The 23,870-nt window shown below is 37.7% G+C and overlaps 2 protein-coding genes across 5 annotated transcripts in view; one reads left to right on the forward strand and one right to left on the reverse strand.

Moving 5' to 3' along the window:
• The window catches only part of prodhb (proline dehydrogenase (oxidase) 1b), a 53,699-nt gene that overhangs the window by 24,542 nt on the left and 5,287 nt on the right, over positions 1–23,870 (reverse strand). For 2 of the 4 annotated variants that reach the window (XM_067407391.1, XM_067407390.1), the window contains exons 1-2: positions 8,908–9,306; positions 5,463–5,671 (exon numbers count right to left, since the gene is read on the reverse strand). In XM_067407391.1, coding sequence (XP_067263492.1) covers positions 5,463–5,671; positions 8,908–9,192 — 494 coding nt within the window. In that variant the 5' untranslated portion in view covers positions 9,193–9,306. Of the gene's footprint in view, positions 1–5,462; positions 5,672–8,727; positions 8,803–8,907; positions 9,307–23,870 lie in introns of those variants that run through there. The other 2 variants (XM_067407392.1, XM_067407393.1) reach the window with 2 other exon arrangements.
• scarf2 (scavenger receptor class F, member 2) overlaps positions 10,730–23,870 on the forward strand; it is a 33,359-nt gene continuing 20,218 nt past the window's right edge. The window contains exons 1-6 of the mRNA XM_067407389.1: positions 10,730–11,678; positions 18,779–18,837; positions 18,923–19,024; positions 19,986–20,505; positions 22,357–22,575; positions 22,907–23,035. Coding sequence (XP_067263490.1) covers positions 11,524–11,678; positions 18,779–18,837; positions 18,923–19,024; positions 19,986–20,505; positions 22,357–22,575; positions 22,907–23,035 — 1,184 coding nt within the window. The 5' untranslated portion in view covers positions 10,730–11,523. The remainder of the gene's footprint in view (positions 11,679–18,778; positions 18,838–18,922; positions 19,025–19,985; positions 20,506–22,356; positions 22,576–22,906; positions 23,036–23,870) is intronic.

Consider the following 23,870-nt stretch of genomic DNA (forward strand, 5'->3'; position numbering starts at 1 on the left):
TTCTAACTAACCCACTGATGTCACATGGACTACTTTGATGATGTTTTTATTCCCTTTCTGGACATGGACAGTATACCGTACATACATTTTCAATGGAGGGACAGAAAGCTCTCAGACTAAATCTAAAATATCTTAAACTGTGTTCTGAAGATGAACGGAGGTCTTACGGGTTTGGAACGACATGAGGGTGAGTCATTAATGACATAATTTTCATTTTTGGGTGAACTAACCCTTTCAGTATTCCTCAAAATAAATAAAAAAAGTAAAATGCATTCTCAGAATTTTATGCAAACATGTAATAATGAACTATATTAAATTACACAAAAAAAATATTCTTTATGTATTTAATCTCACGTTATTAACCAGTGTCTTTGCTGCTGACTTTCAATGATCTAATTCAACCATACCAATAAGCAAAAATTACTTTAGATTAGATTTAGAAATAAGAGTGTTGAACTTCCTTCTCCTGTATCCTATTCTTCTTTAATCCAGAATGGCAGCACAGCTAAAAAGGTTTGTTTGAGCTGCGTCCTCTACTGTACAGGCGTAAATATGTTTTTCCTTCAGCCTGAGGCTTATTCAAACTAGTAACTATTAGGAATGAACTCAACTAATAATAATCATGATTGTTTATCACAATAATGATGTAATGATGAATTTATATTGTGTTATGTATAGTGTGTTTATGGGAATTTTTGACCATTCTTCAAGAAGAGCATTTGTGAGGTCAGGTACTGATGTTGGACGAGAAGGCCTGGCTCGCAGTCTCCACTCTAATTCATCCCAAAGGTGTTGAGGTCAGGACTCTGTGCAGGCCAGTCAAGTTCCTCCACACTAAACTCGCTCATCTATGTCTTTATGGACCTTGTTTTATGCACTGGTGTGCAGTCATGTTGGAACAGGAAGGGGCCATCCCTTGGTATGCTGAAGCATTAAGAGATCCTTTCACTGGAACTAAGGGGCCAAGCCCAACCCCTGAAAAAAAAACCCACACCATAATCCCCCTCCACCAAACTTTACACATGGCACAATGCAGTCAGGCAAGTACTGTTCTCCTGGCAACCGCCAAACCCAGACTCGTCCATCGGATTGCCAGACAGAGAAGCGTGATTCGTCACTCCAGAGAGCACGTCTCCACTGCTCTAGAGTCCAGTGGAGGCACCACTTTGCACCACTGCATCCGACGCTTTGCATTGCACTTGGTGATGTTAGGCTTGGATGCAGCTGCTCGGCCATGGAAACCCATTCCATGAAGCTCTCTACGCACTGTTCTTGAGCTAATCTGAAGGCCACACGAAGTTTGGAGGTCTGTAGCTATTGACTCTGCAGAAAGTTGGTGACTTCTGCGCACTGTGCGCCTCAGAACGCGCTGACCCCGCTCTGTGATTTGGCCGAGTTGCTGTTGTTCCCAATTGTTTCCACTTTGTTACGATACCACTAACAGTTGACCGTGGAATATTTAGTAGTGAGGAAATTTCACGAATGGACTTATTGCACAGGTGGCAACCTATCACGGTACCACACTTGAATTCACTGAGCTCCTGAGAGCAATCCATTCTTTTACAAATGATTGTAGAAGCAGTCTGCATGCCTAGATGCTTGATTTTATACACCTGTGGCCATGGAAGTGATCGGAAAACTTGAATTCAATCATTTGGAGGGGTGTCCCAATACATTTGGCAATATAGTGTATATTATATTATATTATATTATATATATATATATATATATATATATATATATATATATATATATAGAGAGAGAGAGAGAGAGAGAGAGAGAGAGAGAGAGAGAGAGAGTAAAGTAACACATTTAATATATTTATTATTTGATTAAAGCAAAGAATTTTTGTGGAATTGTCGACATCAGCTGAATGTTACATAGCAGATAATTCAGAAATCAATACATGCAAGTCAATTACAGTCGACCGATGGTTGTTATTACAATAATGGCTGTCTGCACTAGACCAAGACATACCAATAACAGCTTTTTCCTCAAAATGATACTAGGCAGGAATGAAGTCTGAGAACTCATGGAATGATCAGCCTGGGTTCCTGCATATTAGATGGCAACCTACTCAAATGCCACATCCTCCAGCATTCTCCCTCTATCACACCCTTGATAATGCAGAAAAGCCAAGCTGAGCACTCTATTCTGTATAACAGCATTACAGGATCCATTGGGGTGGATGTTAATGCAATATTGATAGGGGCAGAGGCTCTAAAACACACATCACGAACATAAATTAGCTTTTATTAGCCAGTGACCAGCCAGGGTCCTCTGTGGTTGTAAAGAGCATTTCCAATAAACGCTCCATTTCAGCTCATTTCTTCTGTGATGTGAGTGATCGTGGTGATTTAGCGCCCCTCTCAGGTGACGGGCAGAACTGCACTTATATCTGAAGACTAATCTGAGGAAGGACACCTATAAAATTGCACAGACCTCTGACAGCGGCGTTCAGAAATGAGAGCAGTGATGTGGAAGAGAAGTCCATTTATTGGATCTCACTCTGTATCACTGGCTTTTCCTCATAATCCAAATGGCATATCATCTATATCTCCGTATCTCTCTCTCTCTCTCACTTCTCAAGCAATACATTTCATTTATATTTCCAGCAGGAGACCCTCGGGTATGGCACTGACACTCACACTCTGTAATTTCCAAAAGGTCAATGACAGGAACAAATTAAGACATTTTTTAATCAAATGTCATAACGTTGACACAGCTGTTGAAATGTATGTGAGGCTAATGGTTAAGGACCTGGGCTGGTAACAGAAAGGTCACAGGTTCAGTTCCAGGTCAGAATGAATGAAAAAGAGTTACTCGTGAGAATTATTAAGAACAAACATCCAAGTAGAGATACAGACAGCGGACTGCATTTTTAACCAAACTGCAATTGGTAAACAACAAGTTGCATGAGATGAAAACTGTCTGCTGTTTGCCAAATAATATGTGAAAATGCCACAGTAATTCTAACAAACAGGAAATAAAGGATATAAATGGCATCTGACAGCACATTTAAAAAAAAATAAATAAATAAATAAATATGCACTGTGTGGTTACTTGGGCATTACTTGATGGCTGCTTACTGAAAAGGATTATTATAGTTTTATTATCATTAATTAAATGATCATTATTAGGGGTGGGCGATATGACCAAAATCTTATTTCACAATATGAGAAATGTTATTTCACGATAACGATTTCACGATAGATAGATAGATAGATAGATAGATAGATAGATAGATAGATAGATAGATAGATAGATAGATAGATAGATAGATAGATAGATAGATCTATTTTTTTATATTAAAAATAAGAACAAAGCAGCAAATTACAAACAATAGGACAAATACAATATAACAAAAATTTGAATTGAACAAATTAAGTTTTCCCAATACAATAGATTTATTTAACATGTAGTTAGAAATAGTAGGCCTACGGAAACTGAATCATCAAATGTAAAAATAAAATACTGCACAGTCTTCATTGTATGAATAAAAACTAAAAAATATCCTTATTAAAGCTACAAAAATTATTCAAGTTATTTTCTCTTTTGTTTGATTAACATTAATGACACACACAGCAGCAGTATATTAGGCTGCTGTCACTTTAAGACCGAAGGCACAGAACCATTTTAATGATACACATCTGGTTTAGACCCAACTGTTTACTTTCACTTGAGCATTTTGACACAATTGTGTGTATCAAGCGCTATAAGGCAAGAAAGAGAACTGATTTTGATCGAATGCTGTGAGACACGGCTTTCTGTGCAGTCAGCGCGAGTCAGAGTTTCACTGAGTTTTCACACTTCAAACACGTCCTAAATTCGCAATCTCCTTCTGAAAGAGGTGGCTTTCCATGCATGCACTTTGGCAGTGCGCCAGTCAGCTGAGTTCTTTTTCACGACTTATTATGCTTAACTATTTTTAACATCAAGCTCTTTATTGTTTCATTCATGCGTTTCATCACTCTAAGAGTATTTACATACTATGATAAGATATAGCAAAATCTCTAATGATAGACATTTTATAGGCAAGCGCCACAATATTGTTATACCGCCCAGCCCTAACTAAAAATGAAATTATAACTATTAAACACATTTTTGTTCATTTACATAAAGTTGAATTAAAAATGAAATATAAATACTGGATAAAAACTTATAAGTTTAAATTGAAGCACTAAAATTACTAAATTAAAAAATGAAATTAAAAAATACAAATAAATTATACCTAAATAGTAATATTATGTAATAATATAAAAATGATAAAAACAATCAAATGTCTGTCAGGGGGAAATTTTAGGTCTGATGATTACTTCTCGAGAAGCTTAATGATTTGTAATATCAGGTTAAACTCCAAAGTTTAATACATAAGGTCAGGGGTAGCATGCAAAATATACAAGTTTATTCCAAATCCTAAGTGACTGATTGGGGAAACTCTTCATATGTCCCCCATGTCAAATAACAACAAGTCCAATAACTTCTTTTGACTTCTTTTGGGGGTGTTTAAGTCTTAATTAAGGGGGGTCAGGCATCCCACCCCCCCAATAATTCACTCCCTGGACAGGGATTTCTTCAAATCACTAAACCTAAATATGAGCAATAGTAATAGTGATGCTTGCCTTAGAGAAGCAGGTCTGAAGCATAAATAATCCTACTGTTGTCTCAATACAGTATAAACTACTATAAACATTTTCTCTTGTGGAAATAGAAAGCAGCTCTCTGTTTGCATGTGTACCATGACACCAAATTCCTAAACCATGAGCGTGTTGATAGCCTGAATATAAGCCAATCAGAAACAATGGGCAATGACCAAAATAACCAATAGGATCTCGCTCTTTGTTTACATCTGTGACAGCAGATCAAATCTCAGGCTATTTCTGTGAGTTCTCCACATGAGCACAAATCACAGCATGGCCATTAACCTCTAGGCCCTCTACTGAAAAAGTAGTTAGTTTGATGCAAAGCAGGTCTTAAAGACTAATTCAGACCAATAGATTTTGGCTGCATACTGCCTTGCAAACTAGGAGGGCCCAGAAAGAAGAAAGTTTTTAAAATACTTAAGGATTCACTAAACTAAATGCCCAAAACTGCAGGTTGATATTAGGAGAGGAAAAATTCTTAATGAGCTGCTTTAAATTAAGTACTATAGCTCGCTTTGGAGCAAAATCATTGCACTCATTTATATTCTGTTCTTAGACTGGCGTGATCTATATCACTGATTTATTTATTTGGCCCTTAATTGGTCAGGTCTGGATCGTGTATTCTGCGAATAAATGCCTGCAGACCAGTTAAAATGTTCAGCTGAACATCTTGAGTAACATTCTCCTATCTAGACAATAGGCACTGCATTTTGTTAAATTGCTCACAAATCTTTCCACCTTGGTACCTATGATCGATCGAAGCAGCTTAAACATGGTAGTTTGCGGATGTAGGGACTAGAACTACAAGAGAACACTTACTCCATCTCTTTCCTCTCAGCATCTTCCTGTGAGAGATCCTCTTCTACGCTATAATCCAGCACAGCTCCCACTCCATACGCTTGGTTCTTCTGCACTACAGGCCTGATGGACTGATGGTCCTCGCCTGCCACAAACTGACCGTAGAACGTCATCTTCATAAACTGCTCAAACATCTTCTGACCCAACAACTTTCTGCTGAGATCTATTATCTATAGGAGACAAAAAATAATATTGTCAAAGCATGCTTATTATAGAATGATCTGGTTTCATTTTTAGCAATATTTAAAGGGATAGTTCACCCCAAAATTGAAATTCTGTCATAATTTAGTCACCCTCAAGATGTTCCAAACCTGTATAAATTTCTTTGTTCTACTGAACACAAAGGAAGATATTTTAAAGAATGTTTGTAACTAAACAGTTATGGGGCATCATTGACTTCCATAGTATGGAGAAAAAAAATGTTGGCCCACAACTACATCATTTGGTTACAAACAGGGCCTAAAACAAACTTTTAGCCACACTAGCCAAATGAATGATGAGAAGATTTACTGACTATAAATATTTTTTACCAGCCATGAAAGATAAGAGAGAGTCAAGTCAAAAGCAATGAGTGATTGTTCTTTGTCTTTTGTTGTTTGATTAACATTAAAAACACAGACAGCAGCAAAAATATTAGGCTGTTGTCACTTTAAGAGCTAATGCATGGATCCAATATACTGATACACGTGTTTTTTTTTTCAACTGTTTACGTTCAGTAAACACACAACTGACTATATGATTACAATGATAGGCCTACTTGCCAAGACAGGCATTTTGACAATTTTGTGTGAATATGTCTGTTCAAGTGCAAAAGGATGTGAAAGAGCACTTAATTCATTATTTGCATGCTTTCTGAGATGTGGATTTCTGGGTGCACACATTGGATATTTCTTGTGGCAGTGAGAACAGGGCTCGTCCTGCTTGCCACATACCCCCATCACCCCTTGCAGGTCAGGAGGTATTCATGAGAACGCACTCTACTCCCCCCCCTCCGGGGGGACCAGTCATGGCGGTGATGGAAGCATCAGGACTGACAGAGACAAGAGAGGGTAGAGAAGAAAAAAAAAATCTTGGTCCGGTTCCCAAAACGCACTGCCATCCGGTCCTCCACCAGCTGGGTGAACTATTCCGCGATGCCTGGCGACGGTACTGGATAGCCCTCGGTGGAAGGCTCAACACTCTGCCGCTTGGTGGACGGCGACGGCTCCTCCAGGTTTGGGCAGTTGGCAGTAGTTCCCCGTTCCCTGCTCCTCCCCATATGGCAGACGGCCCATGGCGAACAGCAGTGACTCCTCTGCTCCCTCAGACAGCAACTGGCCTTCCACAACACAGGTGGCCAGCAGCAAGTTCGTCCATCCCCCCGGCAACTCACTCCAGCCCAACGCCTCAAGCGTCCTCTGCACAGCCATGCTCGACGGCACTGCCGATTCCCCACAGCAGCAAGGGCTCTATGACAGCACGTTCCTCCTTCCTCCCGGGTTTCGGCACCAATGTAGCGAGGTATGTAGATCAGGGAAGGAGGAGGCAGGGAACCAGCGAATGTTTAAACACCTTAATCATATAAAATAAACAAACAACAAAACGAAAGTAAAGGCGGCAGCCCCACATGGAAGACTACCACACATACATAAAGTCCAGGGCGGGCCTGGTCCTCTCTCGTCGCTCCTCCTTTTATGCTCTCGGAGCTCCTCCGTGAGAAACTCGAGGCCGGTGCGGCGCGCAGGTGGCACTTATCATCAATCACGGCACTGGACTCGCCCCGTTGTCACGGCACTCTGGCTTATCCTGCTTGCGAAATTTGCATACAGAAAACTTCCCACACAGCGTGCAAGTAACAAATTGAGTTCCCTTTCTCGTCTTCTTGAGCTTGAATATTTAAATTGGCGAGGGTTAAACTTTCAAGATGATGCAGCGCTGGCCTGTCAACTGTCCCGCGCATCGTTCACGTTTGTTCATGTTCATTCTATCACAATTTTGTATTGTTAGAATTGATAAAAATGTTGCCGGCCAACTGGCGATTGATGCCGTTTCATATACTGGCCAACACCGATTTTTACTCACATTTGGTGCTTGGCGAGTGTTACTTTTAGGCCCTGGTTACAAACATTCTTCAAAATATCTTCCTTTGTGTTCAACAGAACAAAGAAATTTATACAGGTTTGGAACAACTTAAGAGTGAGTAAATGATGACAGAATTTATTTTTATTTTGGTGTAAACTATCTTTTTAATAACTGCATTTTTGGTTTCTGAGTTGAGTGCTTTATATTCTTTGAGGTATGCACTCAACACATACTGATATATGCTTGAATGAGTCATTGGAAACAATATTGTTGTTGCTTGTAAATTGTTCTGACTTTATTTAACAAAATAACATTGTGATCGGTTATAAATTAAACCACGATATATATTTAGAGGAATATATTACTAGATTAAGGAGGTAAAACCTATTGACCATGTAGGGCGGGCCTATGAAGATAGCACTAAATTAACTACAGGTAACAACTAATAGTTTAGTCTGTAGGGTATTTAATATGTTACCACCAAGGTTTTTAACCAGGGGTCTGTAAAAGCACTGCAGATGGTGAAAAAATAACTTTTAATGAATGATCTGATGGGACAGAGCAACAGCTGCTGTTGCAGTGTTTCATTGGTGCATGATTAAGCGTATTTAATCGAATTGGTCAAGTTAATTATTCAATGGCCTATTCACACAGTTGATTTTCTTCATTCTTAAATGAATCCGCCGTTTGAGTGAATTGGTTGAATGACCAATTACTGATTTCATTTGTAACAGTAATATTGTGAAATTATTATTACAGATTAAAAGAACTGTTTTCTATTTTAATATATGTTATTGTAATTTATTCCTGTGATGCAAAGCTGAATTTTCAGCATCATTCATCACTCTTCTGTGTCACATGATCCTTAAGAAATCATTCTAATAAGCTAATTTGCTGCTCAAGAAACATATACATACATTAGCTTACTATATAAATTGTTAGATAGTGTTTTGAATTAAAGTGATGGTTACAAAGAATTATTTTTATCTGAAGCTCCTTAATCTGGTGCCTTGAGTCTGTAAAGGTTGGAACCCTGTGCAAACACATATGCTCAGTGTGTGTTTCCAACTCCAAGTTCCCCAAAGGTCAAAATGACTTGCATATGTCTCTGAGGTTCATTCTGTCCTTGCCAGTAATCTTGACTCTAGTAACTCTACACACTAACCACATGACTTCTCCCTGGCAAGGTGCCATTCTTGTAAATCATCTGGGACAATGACACAAGAGTAATTCCAGACAGGAACACTGAAGTCTGTCAAATACAGTACATGCAAGAACAGGATGGCACTGCTTTTAGTTCAACACTGTAGGAATACATTCTATAAGCATTAAATATATGACATACCTCTTTATTCTTATCAACCAGGATGTCATAGGAGCACAGTTTGAAAACTACCAAGCTTCTAAGTAACTCAAGAGTGTCTTTGCTCTTGTAGGCTTCTTTGGTCTGTTCAAAGTCAATGGAGATCTTGTTACTGAAGGATACATGCTCCTCTTGTGTGTTTGTTTTGGTGGGATGTAACGCTTGCACACTCCGGTGATAACCATGACGAGTGGAGATGACCAAACTTCTAATATTGCTGTCACGAGTCGCGAGCCCAAAAGCAGGAAGAGTTTTGCGGAGAGACATCAATTCTAGACTTCTGTACCGACAATATACATAAAACACAAACAGAAATAGGTCGCTGCTGTTGTTTTTGGAAACCACTCGGTCATTCAGCACATCAAACGCTACCTGTGGGGTCCCGCCCCATATTCAAATCTGGGATGACTGATTGGTACAAATCCCGTGACGTTTCTGTTTACTGACATAACACACGCACGGAATGCCATAAAAGGAATGCTGTTGCATAAACGTTCCATAACAGAAACGTCCCAGTTTTATAATTCCGAGATGTAAATGAATGTACAGATTAATTTAGTTAACATATAATTTAGTTTACGCATATAATATATACCAGCGGTTCCCAAACTGAGGTACCCCTGGGGGTATGTGAGGTGACGAAAGGGGGTAACGCGAACAAAATGCTCAGTAGTTCATTTAATTCTACCTTAAAATAATATTAAAACCTGCCAATTCTAACTGCCAAAATGCTGTAAATCCAGTACATTTAATCAAATTACCTCATCATTTGCAGTCAAAATTACTGTATCCACACATGATAGATTGCTTGCAGCATACTTGCCTAATATCGCGCTAAATTACTGCCGTTCTCGACAGTGCACGCCTTTATAAAAGTGGGGATTTACCACTTACTCGCATGAAGAACAATATAGATAGTGGATTAATTTCGATTTAAGACTCGAACTTTCTCCGATACAAAAACAAACGTTTTGTGAGTTCTTGTATTTAATGATGATAACGAGCAAGAACGCAATTGTTCCCAAATATCCACATGACTGCAAACGTGACATTATTATACTACAGATCAAAAAACAAAACGTACATTTTAAACACAGTACTGTCAGTATTTACTCTATTTTGCAATATTTCTAATGAAAACCACAGTAGAACTACACACTGACGTGTTTCGCGAACAATTCTGCGGCTTTGAACGAATCGTGAGAGTCAATGATTCAATGATTCATTCAGCCACTTGCTTCGTTACTGAATGAATGACTCGATGACTCACTCATAAAAACAGTGACTTGCTGCCACCTACTGGCGGTTTTAGCTTAATATTTAAAAGTTTTATTTAGTTTTCCAATCATTGCATATTTCTCTATTGAAAATGTTTATTTAAAACATTATTTATTTTATAAAGTTGTTCATAAATGTAAAAATTGGAAAATCAATTTAGGGGGCAAATATTGTGTGACTGCAGTCTAAGTGGAAGAAAAGGGGTACGCAGAAGGATGGTAATCCCTTTAGGGGGTACTCCAAGCTAAAACGTTTGGGAACCACTGATATAGACTATATGGTTATGTGGGTTTAAGTAGCCTACACAATAAACCAAGGACTGTTTATTAAAACATTTTCCCTCTTGCTTTTGTCGTTAGTTTTGCTCTTGCCGTTTTGCTTGTGACAGGCTGCTTGACGTGACATTTGTTACCGTTCCATGAAGTTAACAGCGGGGGGAGCCGTTGCATAGTTAAAATAATTTACTTTGACAAGACGGGGTGAACGACTCAGCTAACTTGACAAAACTTCTAGAGATATCCAAAAATTATTAATTTATAATGATAGCTATTTTAAGTTATTTATTCAAAAGTAATTGCTATTTTCATTCATGATATGTATTTAACCCACTTGTTGTATATATGAGGAGACGCGTGAATGCGCTCGTGCGCGGGCATGTTGAGGAGGTTAGTAAAGGGGGGGCCTGGATGGATCCATGGTTAAATCCTAAGCATATACTATAGTCACACCCACTCGATGAGGAGCTGCTCTGGTGGTTTCGGTTAGAATTTGGGAAACCGCTGCACGCCAAAGAGAGCAGGCACACCGAATTCCCAAGAGCCAGAGCCAGAGATAGGATCACTAATTAGGAATTTCCCTTCTGAAAAGAGAACAACGGTCCGTTTTAAAGTCCCCGTTTCTTTTCCAAAATGGACGCACATAAAGTTTTGCAGACCTTTTTTTTTCTTGACATGTTTTGATGTAGCATAACCTCTCTGAAAATCTTCATTTTGGAAATAAGAGCGAAAAATCGGGAATATAAGAGTGTCAGAAGTTTCCAGCGATGCACCAGATACATCCACCAGTGTTTGGAGTGCATAATAAAAGCAGAAGTTCTCAGGAACTGGGGCTGGACGGAGGGAATAACTGTTTGGTTTTATAACTTCTGTGCGCCCTCTCCTCCTCTTTTCTCTCCTCTGCCTCAGACTTTGGTGTCCGAAAGAGAGTGGATAAACGATTTATGCGGATAAAGTAACTTACAAACGCTGGAAGTCGAAGGTTTTGAGACTTCGGAGATACAGAATATCCCATCAGAACTTCTAGCGATTGTAAAAGAAAGGAATGCTGAGCAGAAGAGGCGCATGGAGAGATGCTGTTTCTTCTACCATGGATCTAAAGGGCACTTTAGCGGTTTTAGTGCTTTTGCTTCTATGTTTGTGTCCCGTTTTCAGTCAAGAACTCAATCCAAAGGGTAGGAACGTGTGCAAAGTTTCGGGGTAAGTTGGGTAACTTTTAGGAGGAAAGAAAATAGAAAGCATTAATGTATTCTGCACATATAGACTCTGCATGATGTTAAGCAAAAAAAGTAACCTATAAATAGGTATGAAAATCTAATTTTATTAAATCAAAGACAAGTTTATTAAATGCAGCACACATTATTCAAGGATTTCCGTGAGCTTTAAGGAAAAAACATGAAAAAGTATGTTAAATTAAGATTTCACATTAGTCTTTTACATTAATCTTTTTAATCTTAAAAATAGGGCAAAGTTGTTTGTTATTTCTTATAGTTTTGTTTTTGATGTTAAATACTTATTAATTAAAGCCTAGTGTATGAAAGTGCACAGAAAAGTAGTGATTTAACTTTTAAAACTGTACAGAAAGTTGTTTTTGATGACGTTCCAAACAGCAAATTATTTGAATCTGATGTGTGTCAGTCACCCCGTTTCACATCTGGGTCACTGACACACATTGAGAGATAGAGGGCGACACCAATTACTCAAGCACTGAAGTCGTGGCACAGTTTAGATACTGCATAAAAACCTACGTAAAATAACAATAATTAATTAATTGGTAATAAAATACTAATAAAAGCCCATAAAATGCATATTAACTAAAATGGGAAAAAAAACATTCATCATTTGATATCAAATAACTTGTAATAAACTTTCAATTTACTGAGGCCTACTATTTTTATAGAGTTTGAAACTAAAAGATCTGTGCAGTTCCACAATCGTTACAGATTCTAAACTCTTCTCTAACCTAAACACAGAGGTCATCAAGGGTGTGACATCTAGTCACAACACTGTATCCATGACCTACATTTCATCAAGTAGAATGGATGTATGTAGAAGGCTCATCACAGCCTTGATCGATGTTGACGTCCAAATGAATCAAACATTTACAAATAAGTATCACACAGGTGTCGGAGGGATCAAAACTAGTGATTGACGTTTGAATGGATAACTGCAACACCTAAATCAAATGAGCATGGATGATAGCTTATGTAATACTGATATCAGAAGCATTTCATCATTGAATTTTATGCATTGGATGCATTTTCAAACAAATTATTTTAGGTAAAAAAAAAAAAAAGTGTTTGGGTGATTTGTTATAACATGTCTAAATTTGGTCTGTCCAACCTTCTGCAGAAAATTTGCTTCAAATTACATAATTTTTCCCCCCTGTGGAACACAAAAGAAGTTATTAGGAACATATCAATCCTGCTCTTTTCCATTTAATGAAAATGCATGATCAAGTTCATTTGTAGTTTTTCTTCTTTATATTAGTCATATATCATGGACTACTTGGTAATTTTATTTTATTTTGTCATGTCTTACCTCGCCCTGGGCAACAAGTGAGACTAAAAGTGTTGCCCCATCAAAGAAATGACCTACATATACACTTCCATTCGAAAGTTTGGGCTTGTTTTTAAAATAAGTCTCTTATATGCTCACCAAGGCTGCATTTATTGAAACAAAAATACAGTAAAAAAGTGTGATATTGTTTCAATTTCAAAAATTACTGTTTTCTATTGTAATATCTTTTCAAATATAATTTAATCCTACGATGTAAAGCTGAATTTTCAGCATCATTACTCCAGTCTTCAGTGTCACATGATCCTTCAAAAATCATTCTAATATGCTGATTTGCTTTTCAATAAACATTTATTATTATTATCATCATATTATTTTTTTTTTAGGATTCTTTGATGAATAAACAGTTTAAAAGAAACAGAATTCCTTTGGAACATTATGAATGTCCTTACGGTTACCTATTATCAATTTAATGCTTCCTTGCAGAGGAAGTATAAAAGTATTTAAGGGATGGTTCACCCAAAAATGAAAACTCTGTCATCATTTACTCACCCTCAAGTTGTTCCAAACCTGTATGAACATCTGCAGAACACAAAAGAAAGTATTTAGAAGAACATGGGTAACCAGACAGTTGATGTGCCCCATTGACTTCCATAGTATGCAGAAAAAAAAAAAAAAAATACTATGGAAGTCAGTGGGGCCCATAAACTGACATTTTTGGGTGAACTATCCCTTTAATTGACCGTTCGCAAAGACCCGCCCCCTTTAGTTACTGTTGCTATGTCCGACAAGCCATGCTGTTCTCACACCACATCATGTTCTCATGCAGTGAAAAAGACATTGCGGAGCAAAGAGGACACTGACAACACGTCGACATACAAGACAGAGCAGGTTACTTTTGATATGAAACAAGGTCTCAAATTTCTAATTTTGTCATTTTTAAAGAAATTTAAACAATAAATACCATTTTGTGGCTCTTTAATGTGTCATGACAGATCGCTATAGTGCCTCAGTTCAAGCGGCTCGTGAATCAATCATCTCTTCCTACTAGTTTATTAGTTTACTAGTTTATCATTTATAGCATCAAATAAGCATGAATGAACATCACAAGGAATGTTGTTTCAAATGCGGAAAGACGTCAGTCCACACCATTTTTCAAGTTCAAGTCCACCGCCATTAATCTACTAACTCCTCTGACTGCTTTGTCGGACAAAATGGTGGATTCGTCATTATGATTGGTTAGATCGACTTTCAATCAAACTCCCGGCGAAGGATCAGTTTCTTTAAAAAACAACACACATTTACTGACCCCAAACTTTTGAATGGTAGTGTTTGCCAAATATGCCAAAGAATTGCTAAAATTCACAAAAATCAATTGGTCATGGTAAACTTGCAGATAGTTTCAAAATGGTAGATTAATTGACCTGGGGTGCATTTCCCAAAAGCATTATTTTGTCGTCATCAGCATAGTTCAATGAGTCAGTGTTTCCCAAAACCATAGTTCCAGCAAAGAGGAGCCTATGATTGAATCTGGAAATAAAGCAAAATAACTGAGAAAAATGAGAATTAGTCCTCAGATGCCAAGTCAGTAATATATAGCAAAAAATCTAGCATTAATTTGATCTCAAACGGATTCATTATAAGAAGTTATTACTCCACCAAATGCGTGACATCATTAACCAAATTTGAGACAACATGGTTTCGGGGAACAGTCGTGACTAGCTAGTTGATTTCTTCAACGATGCATTGTACTATGGTAGTTAAAGGTGGGGTAAGTCATTTTTCAAAAACACTGTTTGGAAGTTAGTCGGGCTGACACCAACAACAAATGTGTAGCCAATCAACATTATGGGGTGTCGAGGAGAGAGAATGAACAAGAGGGAGATTTATAGAAAAACAGAGAGAGATGCAGGAAGAGAGATGAGACACAATACAAAAGAGCTCAAAATAATATCACTGGAATGAAGGTTTATGACCGGGCAAGTGAGAGAGCTAAGCAGGAAGGCCTGAAAACAGACGCAGAGGCTGCTTTGATTCCGCTTCACATGTGAGTAACGATGGGTTGGAATGTCATTGATTGTCTGGAGCTGCTGTGCTGTTGGCAACTAACAACAAACTCTTGTTTGTATTTACTTTTGTGTACTGTATGTTCATTTTTTTTTTTTTTTTGTGCTTCCTTCATCATCTGTGCTTTATTTTTCATGAAGCATTATTTTGTTGCACGTCAGCTGTGACAGACATCCACTCTCGCATTGCGTGTAACAGTGGCCAGATAGCGAGAGTTGTGCAGGTAAACCACTGCGCGTTGAGACTTCCGCTAGAGAACGCGGTGTTTAGCATCATTGTTAGTGCTCTCGCCTTGCCTGCCAGCATCGATCGGGGTTCGAGACCGACTCGGAGCTGGGTGGTTAGGATTGGAGGGTGAGTTTTGGAGGCGGAGCAATGAAGAGAGGGGTGGGTTTGTTTGGGTTGATTTTAAATATCAGCATCCAACAGCCTTTTTGAAAAATCGCTTACCTCACCTTTAAGCAGCAAATTGCATCGTTGTACGGGAAATGTACTCCAGGCCAATATATATATATATCGGTCTACCACTTATATTGCCACAATATTAATAACATCAAAATTCAATTAATAACATCAAATAATTCAAAGCACTATATACCTGTTGAAAAAAACAGCTTATTCTGGTTATGTATGTTTTGAAACATGGCAGCTGGTTTGAGCTGGTTTATGCTGGTCCTGAGCTGGAGCTAGTTGCTTTGAACCAGCCTAAACCAGCTGCCATGCTTCAAAACATAACCAGCAAACCAGTTTTTTTTTTTTTTTTTTAACAACGGGGATGTTACCAAAAAAAAAAAAGAAACTGGATTTAGATGTATGAATATAGTTTATCTTAAAATCATGTTGCATTGAAGCTCAGCAGGCATTTTAGGGGAATTCTACAAGCAGTGTTAAGGGCTGAATGGTTTACCCAGTTGTTTAAAAGTTTGTTTACTTTGCGATTACTGGCTCCAGATGGCTATCACTGTACTTTAGATCAAAATGGAAACCACAAGATACAATCTAACGTGTATTCTAACAACACAGATTCTCACAAACCACAGACATTGTCAGGAAGTTCACATTTTCAGAATTTCCATACAGGACTTTATTGTTGCTGAATCAAGTTTGGCCCCCCAGCTGTTGACTGATGCTCAATTTCCATTTGTTTAAGCTTTCATCCACGGCCTTATCTTCACGTTCTCTCTGTGGTGTGTGTGTGTGTTCGGTTTGACACAGAGCAGAGAAGTCAGGGCTGTGATGTAGATCATGTCTGGGTAAGACACGCACACATAGGCTAAACAAACTCTGACTGAAGGCAGAGAGCGGCCCCCACGCCTCAGAGGAAGCCAAAGTGTGGACAAGGCCTCTCAGAGGTCACATGTGGCGGAATATGAGGGGCGGCTATGTCTTGTATCTAACAAGCACTTAGAGAGTATTAAATTTTAAGTGGAAGCCACTCGAAGTAGAGATAGCAGGGATAATTTGAAATGTTTAAAAAAAAATGTTTTTTTTTTTAATGCATGGAATGTTTGAGAGTCTTTAAATGAAACTGCACTGCAATATACACACATATCCACTGAATCGCTTGATACACTACCATTCAAAAGTTGGTAAGCTTTTTTTAGTCTTACTGAGGCTGCATTTTGTATTTTCTATTTGACAGTCTTCAGCATCATACGATCCATCAGAAATCATTCTAAATTGCTATTATGCTGCTCAAGGTACATTTCTTACTATTATAAATGTTAAAAATAGCTGTGCTGCTTAAAATACTTTTGGAAACCATGATACATTTTTTCAGCATTTATTTGAAACAGAAACCTTTTGTGACATTTCAAATGTCTTTACTGTGACTTTTGACCAATTTAATAAAAAAAAATCTTACTGACGCCAAACTTTCGAAAGGTAGTTTATTAGTCTATAAACATGTCGAAACCTTTAGGCACATTGTGCTGGGACGCTCATATGGGAGACACAGGTTTGAATCAGGTCCTCATTGTGTCCCAAACCCATTTCTCCCTCTTCCTCCCATGATTTTCAGTCAAAAGAAAGGCATGCAACAATATGTTGCTGCAGCAGGCCTGTTGTGAGATGCTTTGAATAAAACATCCACCACAGACACATGAAAAATTCCACCGGGATCATATGTGACGGATTAAAAGAGCAATTCACCCCCCAAAAAATGAAAATTCTGTGATTATTTACTCACTCATGTCGTTCCAAACCCCTATGACTTACTTTCTTCTGTGGAATACAAAGGAGATGTTATGACTCATGTACTATATTTTAATTCCTCTGAAACCGTATGATAGCTTCATGTGAGGAATGAAACAAATTTCAGTCATTAATCACTGAAAATTTATATTCAAATCTGGTGCATATGAAGAACTGCCAATGACATCTGAGAGCTTCAGATTTTCAGCGACACAAATTTCAGTCTGTTCCACACAAAAAGCTATATTGTGGTTTCAGAACATTGTATTTAAAGGATTAGTTCACTTCAGAATTAAAATTTCTTGATAATTTACTCACCCCCATGTCATCCAAGATGTTTATGTCTTTCTTTCTTCAGTCGAAAAGAAATTAGGGTTTCTGAGGAAAACATTCCAGGATTCTTCTCCATATTGTGGACTTCAGCAGTTATCAATGGGTTGAAGGTCCAAATTGCAGTTTCAGTGCAGCTTCAAAGGGCTCTACACGATCCCAGATGAGGAATAAGGGTCTTGTCTGGCGAAACAATCGGCCATTTTCTAAAAAAATAAATATATATATATACTTTTTAACCACAAATGCTCGTCTTGCACAAATTACGTAATCACGTTGAAAAGTCACGCATGAAGTACCATAGTAAAACTCAATCTCATTTTCTCCTTCAACATCGTTGTTTTACGTTTTCTTGTAAAGACCATTTGACCAAGTCTTTGCATGTTCGCATTTTAAACACTTGCTCATCTGGGATCATGTAGAGCCCTTTGAAGCTGCATTGAAACTGCAAATTGGACCTTCGACCTGTTGAACCCTGTAAAAGTGCACTAAACGGAGAAAAATCCTGGAATGTTTTCCTCAAAAACCATAATTTCTTTTCGACTAAAGAAAGAAAGACATAAACATTTTGGATGACATAGGGGTGAGTAAATTATAAGGAAATTTTAATTCTGAAGTGAACTAATCCTTTAAATAAGTTGAAAACTGAATATTCCGACAAGCAATTTCAAAGCGTTCTCTAAATATCTGTTTACACTGAAGTCCAGACTGTTTATTAGATTGACTTACTGGCCTAATGCAGGACATTTGCATTACTAATCACATCAGGCTGTGGCCTTATTTTGGCTCCAGCCACTCTGTGTTTCTCAACATCTGACGACTCAATGAAGTTATCGCTTCAAACGGCATGTCTGGTTCGCATGACTGCTGTCTGTGACAGGGTGGAGAATGGAATGAATGCTTACGCTTGTGTTTGTGCGAGTGGATACGGATTTGCTATCTGAAACATCTGCGCTTTTGAAGCTCAAAAGAAGCTACAGATGGCACCCAGACATTTGCAATATTCCTCATGAGCCACATGCTTAAATCTCTCATGGACAGTTGAAACTTTGCTGAAAGCATCTGCAAAATATGCTGACTCAAACGTTTAATGATCAGCTGTCCTTTGAGATATCAGCTATATGTTGTATAAATTGAATATTCCTTAACTAATAAGCCAATACTTTTATCTTGATTTGTCATTTTATCGTTAGGTCATCAGGGGTTACGTGTTGCAGCGGATGGGCGCAGCAAGGTGAAGAGTGTTTAACACGTAAGTGTCATTTCCTGTATGTTAGATCACTTCCTGAGTGTCATGTTCCTTGATTTATATCTTGACTATGTCCTTGTCTCCTCAGCTCTCTGCGAAGGCAATTTCACTTGTAATGAGAACGAGGTGTGTGTCCGTCCGAACGAATGCCGCTGTCGTCATGGATATTTCGGGGCAAGTTGTGATACAAGTGAGATTCTTTTTGTCTTTTTCAGATTAAAGTAACTAATTTTAGTCATTTTTGCCCTTCAGTTAGCTTTGCACTACTACAAACTGACAAAATAAACTTTTAGCAGATATATACCAAGTTGTGTCATGAAACTCATGACTGTTAGATCGTTAACTATACTGCACACAAGCTGATTGTTTCCTGTTGCATCTGCAGCCAATGAGCTTGCTGCTCAACATTTAAATGTATAGTTTACCAAAAAAGTGAAAATTCTGTCATTAATTACTCACTCAAGACTTTGGTTCATCTTCAGATCACAAATGAAGATCTTTTTGATTCATAGACAGCTATGCAACTTACATTTTTGACGCTCCAAAAAGTTCATAAAGAGATTGTAAAACTAATCCATATGAATTGAGTGGTTTAGTCAAAATTTGAAGAGACTCGATCACTTTATATGATGAACAGATGTAATTTGGGATTTTATTCACATATAAACATTGATCAGTGAACATAAACAGAAGCTCAACCGAACCTGCTTGATGCGTAAGAACAAACCTCTTGCGGAGGTCTCGTGTAACACACGAGAATGAACCTCATTGGTTCTCACATGCCAAGCAAACATGTAAACATGTTTCAAATAATATTACCAAGTGGCAGCATATATTGAAAATAGCAGAGGGCACAGATCCTTGCAACACTCCATAATTTACTGATATTATCTTAGATTTTTTCCCATTTAAATATACAAAATGGTAACAGTCTGATAGGTACAATCTAAACCACCTTAATGCCTGTCCCTGAATACCAGTGTAATTTTGTAGTCAATCTATTTTATGATCTATAGTGTCGAACGCAGCACTGAGATCAAATAACACTAGTATTGAGATACAGCCTTGGTCAGAAGCTAGAAGTAAGTCATTCGTAATTTGATTTCTTTTTCCTGTAAACTACAACCTGTGCATCTTTTTGACTCCCCTAGAGTGTCCCGCTCAGTTCTGGGGTCCAGACTGCAAGGGCATGTGCACGTGCCACCCTAACGGTAAATGTGACGACGTGACCGGGAAGTGCACGTGCTATCCCAACCGCTGGGGTGAAAACTGCGAGAAGCCCTGCAATTGTCAAAAAGGGAAATGCGACCAGGAGACCGGCAAATGCACCTGCCATGCCGGTTACTGGGGACCTCAGTGCAACAACAACTGCTACTGCAGCATCAACTCTGTGTGCGATCAGAGCTCGGGCCGGTGCATCTGCAACCCTGGCTGGTACGGCCGTAATTGCGGCGCTCAATGTCTGTGTAACAACTCGCCTTGTGAGCAGTTTACAGGCCGATGTCAGTGTAGGGAGAGGCTTTGGGGTCAACGTTGCGAGCGGTACTGTCAGTGCGTTCACGGGAAGTGTAACCCGGCAGATGGATCGTGTACCTGTAAACCCGGATACAGAGGAAAGCTATGCCGGGAACCATGTCCAGCTGGGCTCTACGGACAGAACTGCAAAAACAGGTGAGCAAAAATAATATACACTACCAGCCAAAAGTTTAGAATCATTGAGGTTTTTTTATGTTTTTGAATAAAGTCTCTTATGCTCACCAACACTGCATTGATCCAAAATGCCATAAAAAAATGTAATATTGTGAAATATTATTACAAATTAAAATAACTGTTTTCTATGGAAATATATTTGAAAATGTAATTTCAGTCTCTGATGCAAAGCTGGATTTTCAGCATCATTACGCCAGTCTTCAGTGTCACATGATCCTTCAGAAATCATTCTAATATGCTGATTTGCTGTTCAAGAAACATTTCTTAATATTATCAATGTTGAAAACAGTTGTGCTGCGTAATATTTTTGAGGAGACCTTGATGCACTATCATTCATAAGGTTGGGGTAAGACCTATTTTAAAGAAATTACTATTCTATATACTATTACTAATTACTTGATTATTCAATCACTAATCTTGATTGGATATTGATGATTCTTCACTGTGATTTGTCATGTTTTAAATACAATGGAGTTTGAATACAATGTTGATGCCTGATAAAGATCATACGATCGAAACCTTGCTAATAAAGAACCTTCTTTATTGTTTTGCAAGTTGAAAGTGTGCAGGATTTTCTTGTTTTTTTTTTCATATTTTGACTTTACTAGTCCTTTTTCCTATGCACCTATCTATGACCTACAGGTGTGCGACGCTAATTGATCATTGAAAGAAATTACTATTAAAATTCAAAGTGACAGTAAAGACATAATATAATGTAACAAAATAGCTCTACTTCTATTCATGAAAGTATCCTAAAAAAAATTTTCCACAAAAATAATTATCAATTTGTATTATATGATAATAAGAATATGAAAATTATAATAAGAAGAAATGAATGATTTCTGAAGGATTATGTGACACTGAAGACTGGAGTAATGGCTGCTGAAAGTTCAGCAAAAAATATATCTTACTGTTTTTACTGTATTTTTTTGATCAACTAAAAGCAACTTGGTGAGCTTTGGGGACTCGTTTCAAAAATATTAAAAAAATCTGGTAACACTTTATTTTGATAGTCCACTTTAGACATTCTACTAACTATAAGTAACTTTGCAACTACATGTAAACGTATTCTTCTAACACGAACCCTAACCTAACAGTCTACTAATACTCTAATGTGGTGTTGTCATGATACTGGAATTTCTAACTTCGATACGATACCTTGAAAACTATCAATACCACAGGGAAAACTGCCATATATACCAACATAAAGATAATTTAGGGAACACGGCATGCGTTTTCTTTCTAAACTATTTATGTTCCATACTGTTTACCAGAGCACTCAGGCATTTGGACATAATTTTGAACGTATTTGTCCATTAAGCCACGAAAAAGAAGTCAATTTGGTACTCACGAGCTGTTTGAGAGGTGGCTTTATGTGTACGATACTTAGATCATTGGTGTAATCACTTTTGGTGTGAGCGCGTAACCTGTGGGAATGAGTAACATCATGAGCAATACAAGGAGGAGGGAGCGAAAGCGCACAGCTGGTATCGGTGAATCAATACTGCAGAAAAGGAGAATTGGAACCGCTTTCGGTTTATTCAGTATCGATACATATCGAAATATCGATATTTATGTCAACACTACTACATGAGAGTTTGTTGACATGTAGTTGCAAAGTTACTTATAGTGAGTAGAATGTCTAAAGTGGACGATCAAGATAAAGTGTGATCAAAACGTTTAAATGATTCCAGAATATTTCATATTCAGAGTTTTATATGTTATTGATTTTACTGCTATAACTTGCTCTCTTTATTTTTTGACTGACCATACCTGGACAATCCTGGTCTTTTCTTTTTGCCGTCAATTCAGATGTGGCCACTGTAAAGGCCAGCAGCCCTGTAAGGTGACAGACGGTCGTTGTGTAACGTGTGAGAGTGGATGGAACGGGACAAAATGTGATCAGATGTGTATGCAGGGATACTTCGGAGAGAACTGTAAAGATCAGTGTCCGCCGTGCAAGGATGGTCACTTCTGCAACCGCATCGATGGGAAGTGTTCTCACTGCAATCCCGGATGGATTGGAGATCGGTATGGATCTTTGGCTGACAGTGAACCCTAAATAAAAAATAAAATAATTACTATTAATTCGACCCAGAAAGGTAGTAAATTATTACAATTTAAAATGACTGTTTTCTATTATAATACATTTTAAAATGTACCTTTTTAAAATGAATTGCGAATTAGTGAATAAAACAGGTTTTTGCAATAAAATAGCATGCCCAAGTAGAAGTGCGTAAAGCGTTTTAGTGAATTCACCTCTCAGTTTTCATATATAACTCCTTCAGTATTTTTTGGGAATTGACCTTTGAATTGATGATTTGATTCTCAGTCTTTTTCTGCCATTTTTCTCTTTGTTTAGCTGTGATGTGCGCTGTCCTAATGGCACCTATGGAGAAAACTGTGAAAAAGACTGCAGCCATTGTTTTAATGGAGACTGCCATTTTGCCACAGGAGAGTGTCTTTGTGACCCTGGCTTCTATGGGACGTAGTAAGTCACATCTCTGAGTCACACATATATTTAGGTCATCTTGATACCTAGGCCTGTTTTCATTAACGAATGAATCACACAATAAACAGAGTCATTCTAAATAGTTTAAAGATGAGTAACTTTAAACAAATTGCAGTCTGCTAAACAGGAGACCAAACCTGTTTAAATGTGCATTGTTTCTTTGTAAATTGAACATGTCCATCATAGAAAGACATGATGATACTTGGGTGAAACACAAATTCAACATGATCTGTGATTACAGTGATTGAAGGAGAATAATATTGATGAGCCTGAATCACTTAAATGTTCAGACTCCACTTAAACTTTGTACAGAAGATCATTTCAGTCTTACAGTGTCATAGCTATTGTTGTTGTTTTTTTATTAGCGTTTAAAAAAAATAAAAAATAATTATTATTCCTGTGATGCAAAGCTGAATTTTCAGCATCACTACTCCAGGCTTCATTGTCACATGATCCTTTAGAAATCATTCTGATATGCTTATTTGCTGCTCATTAAACATTTCTTATTATTATCAATGTTGAAAACAGTTGTGCTGCTTAATATTTTTGTAGAATCACTTTGATGAATAGGAAGCTAAAAATATCTTTTGTAGCATTATACATGTCTTTACTGTCACTTTTGACGATTTAATGCATCCTTGCTGAATAAAAGTATTAATTACATTAAAATTTAAATTGAAAAAATCCTACTGACCCCAAACTTGTGGAGTGGAGATGGATGGATGTTCAGCATTCAAAATTTAAAATTATATTCTTGTAACATTTGCATATTGACCTGCAAATGGTTCCTTTAGCAAATGCCAAATTAGTTCAT

This window comes from Chanodichthys erythropterus, chromosome 13 (assembly GCF_024489055.1).
Source record: "Chanodichthys erythropterus isolate Z2021 chromosome 13, ASM2448905v1, whole genome shotgun sequence".
Taxonomy (NCBI): Eukaryota; Metazoa; Chordata; class Actinopteri; order Cypriniformes; family Xenocyprididae; genus Chanodichthys; species Chanodichthys erythropterus.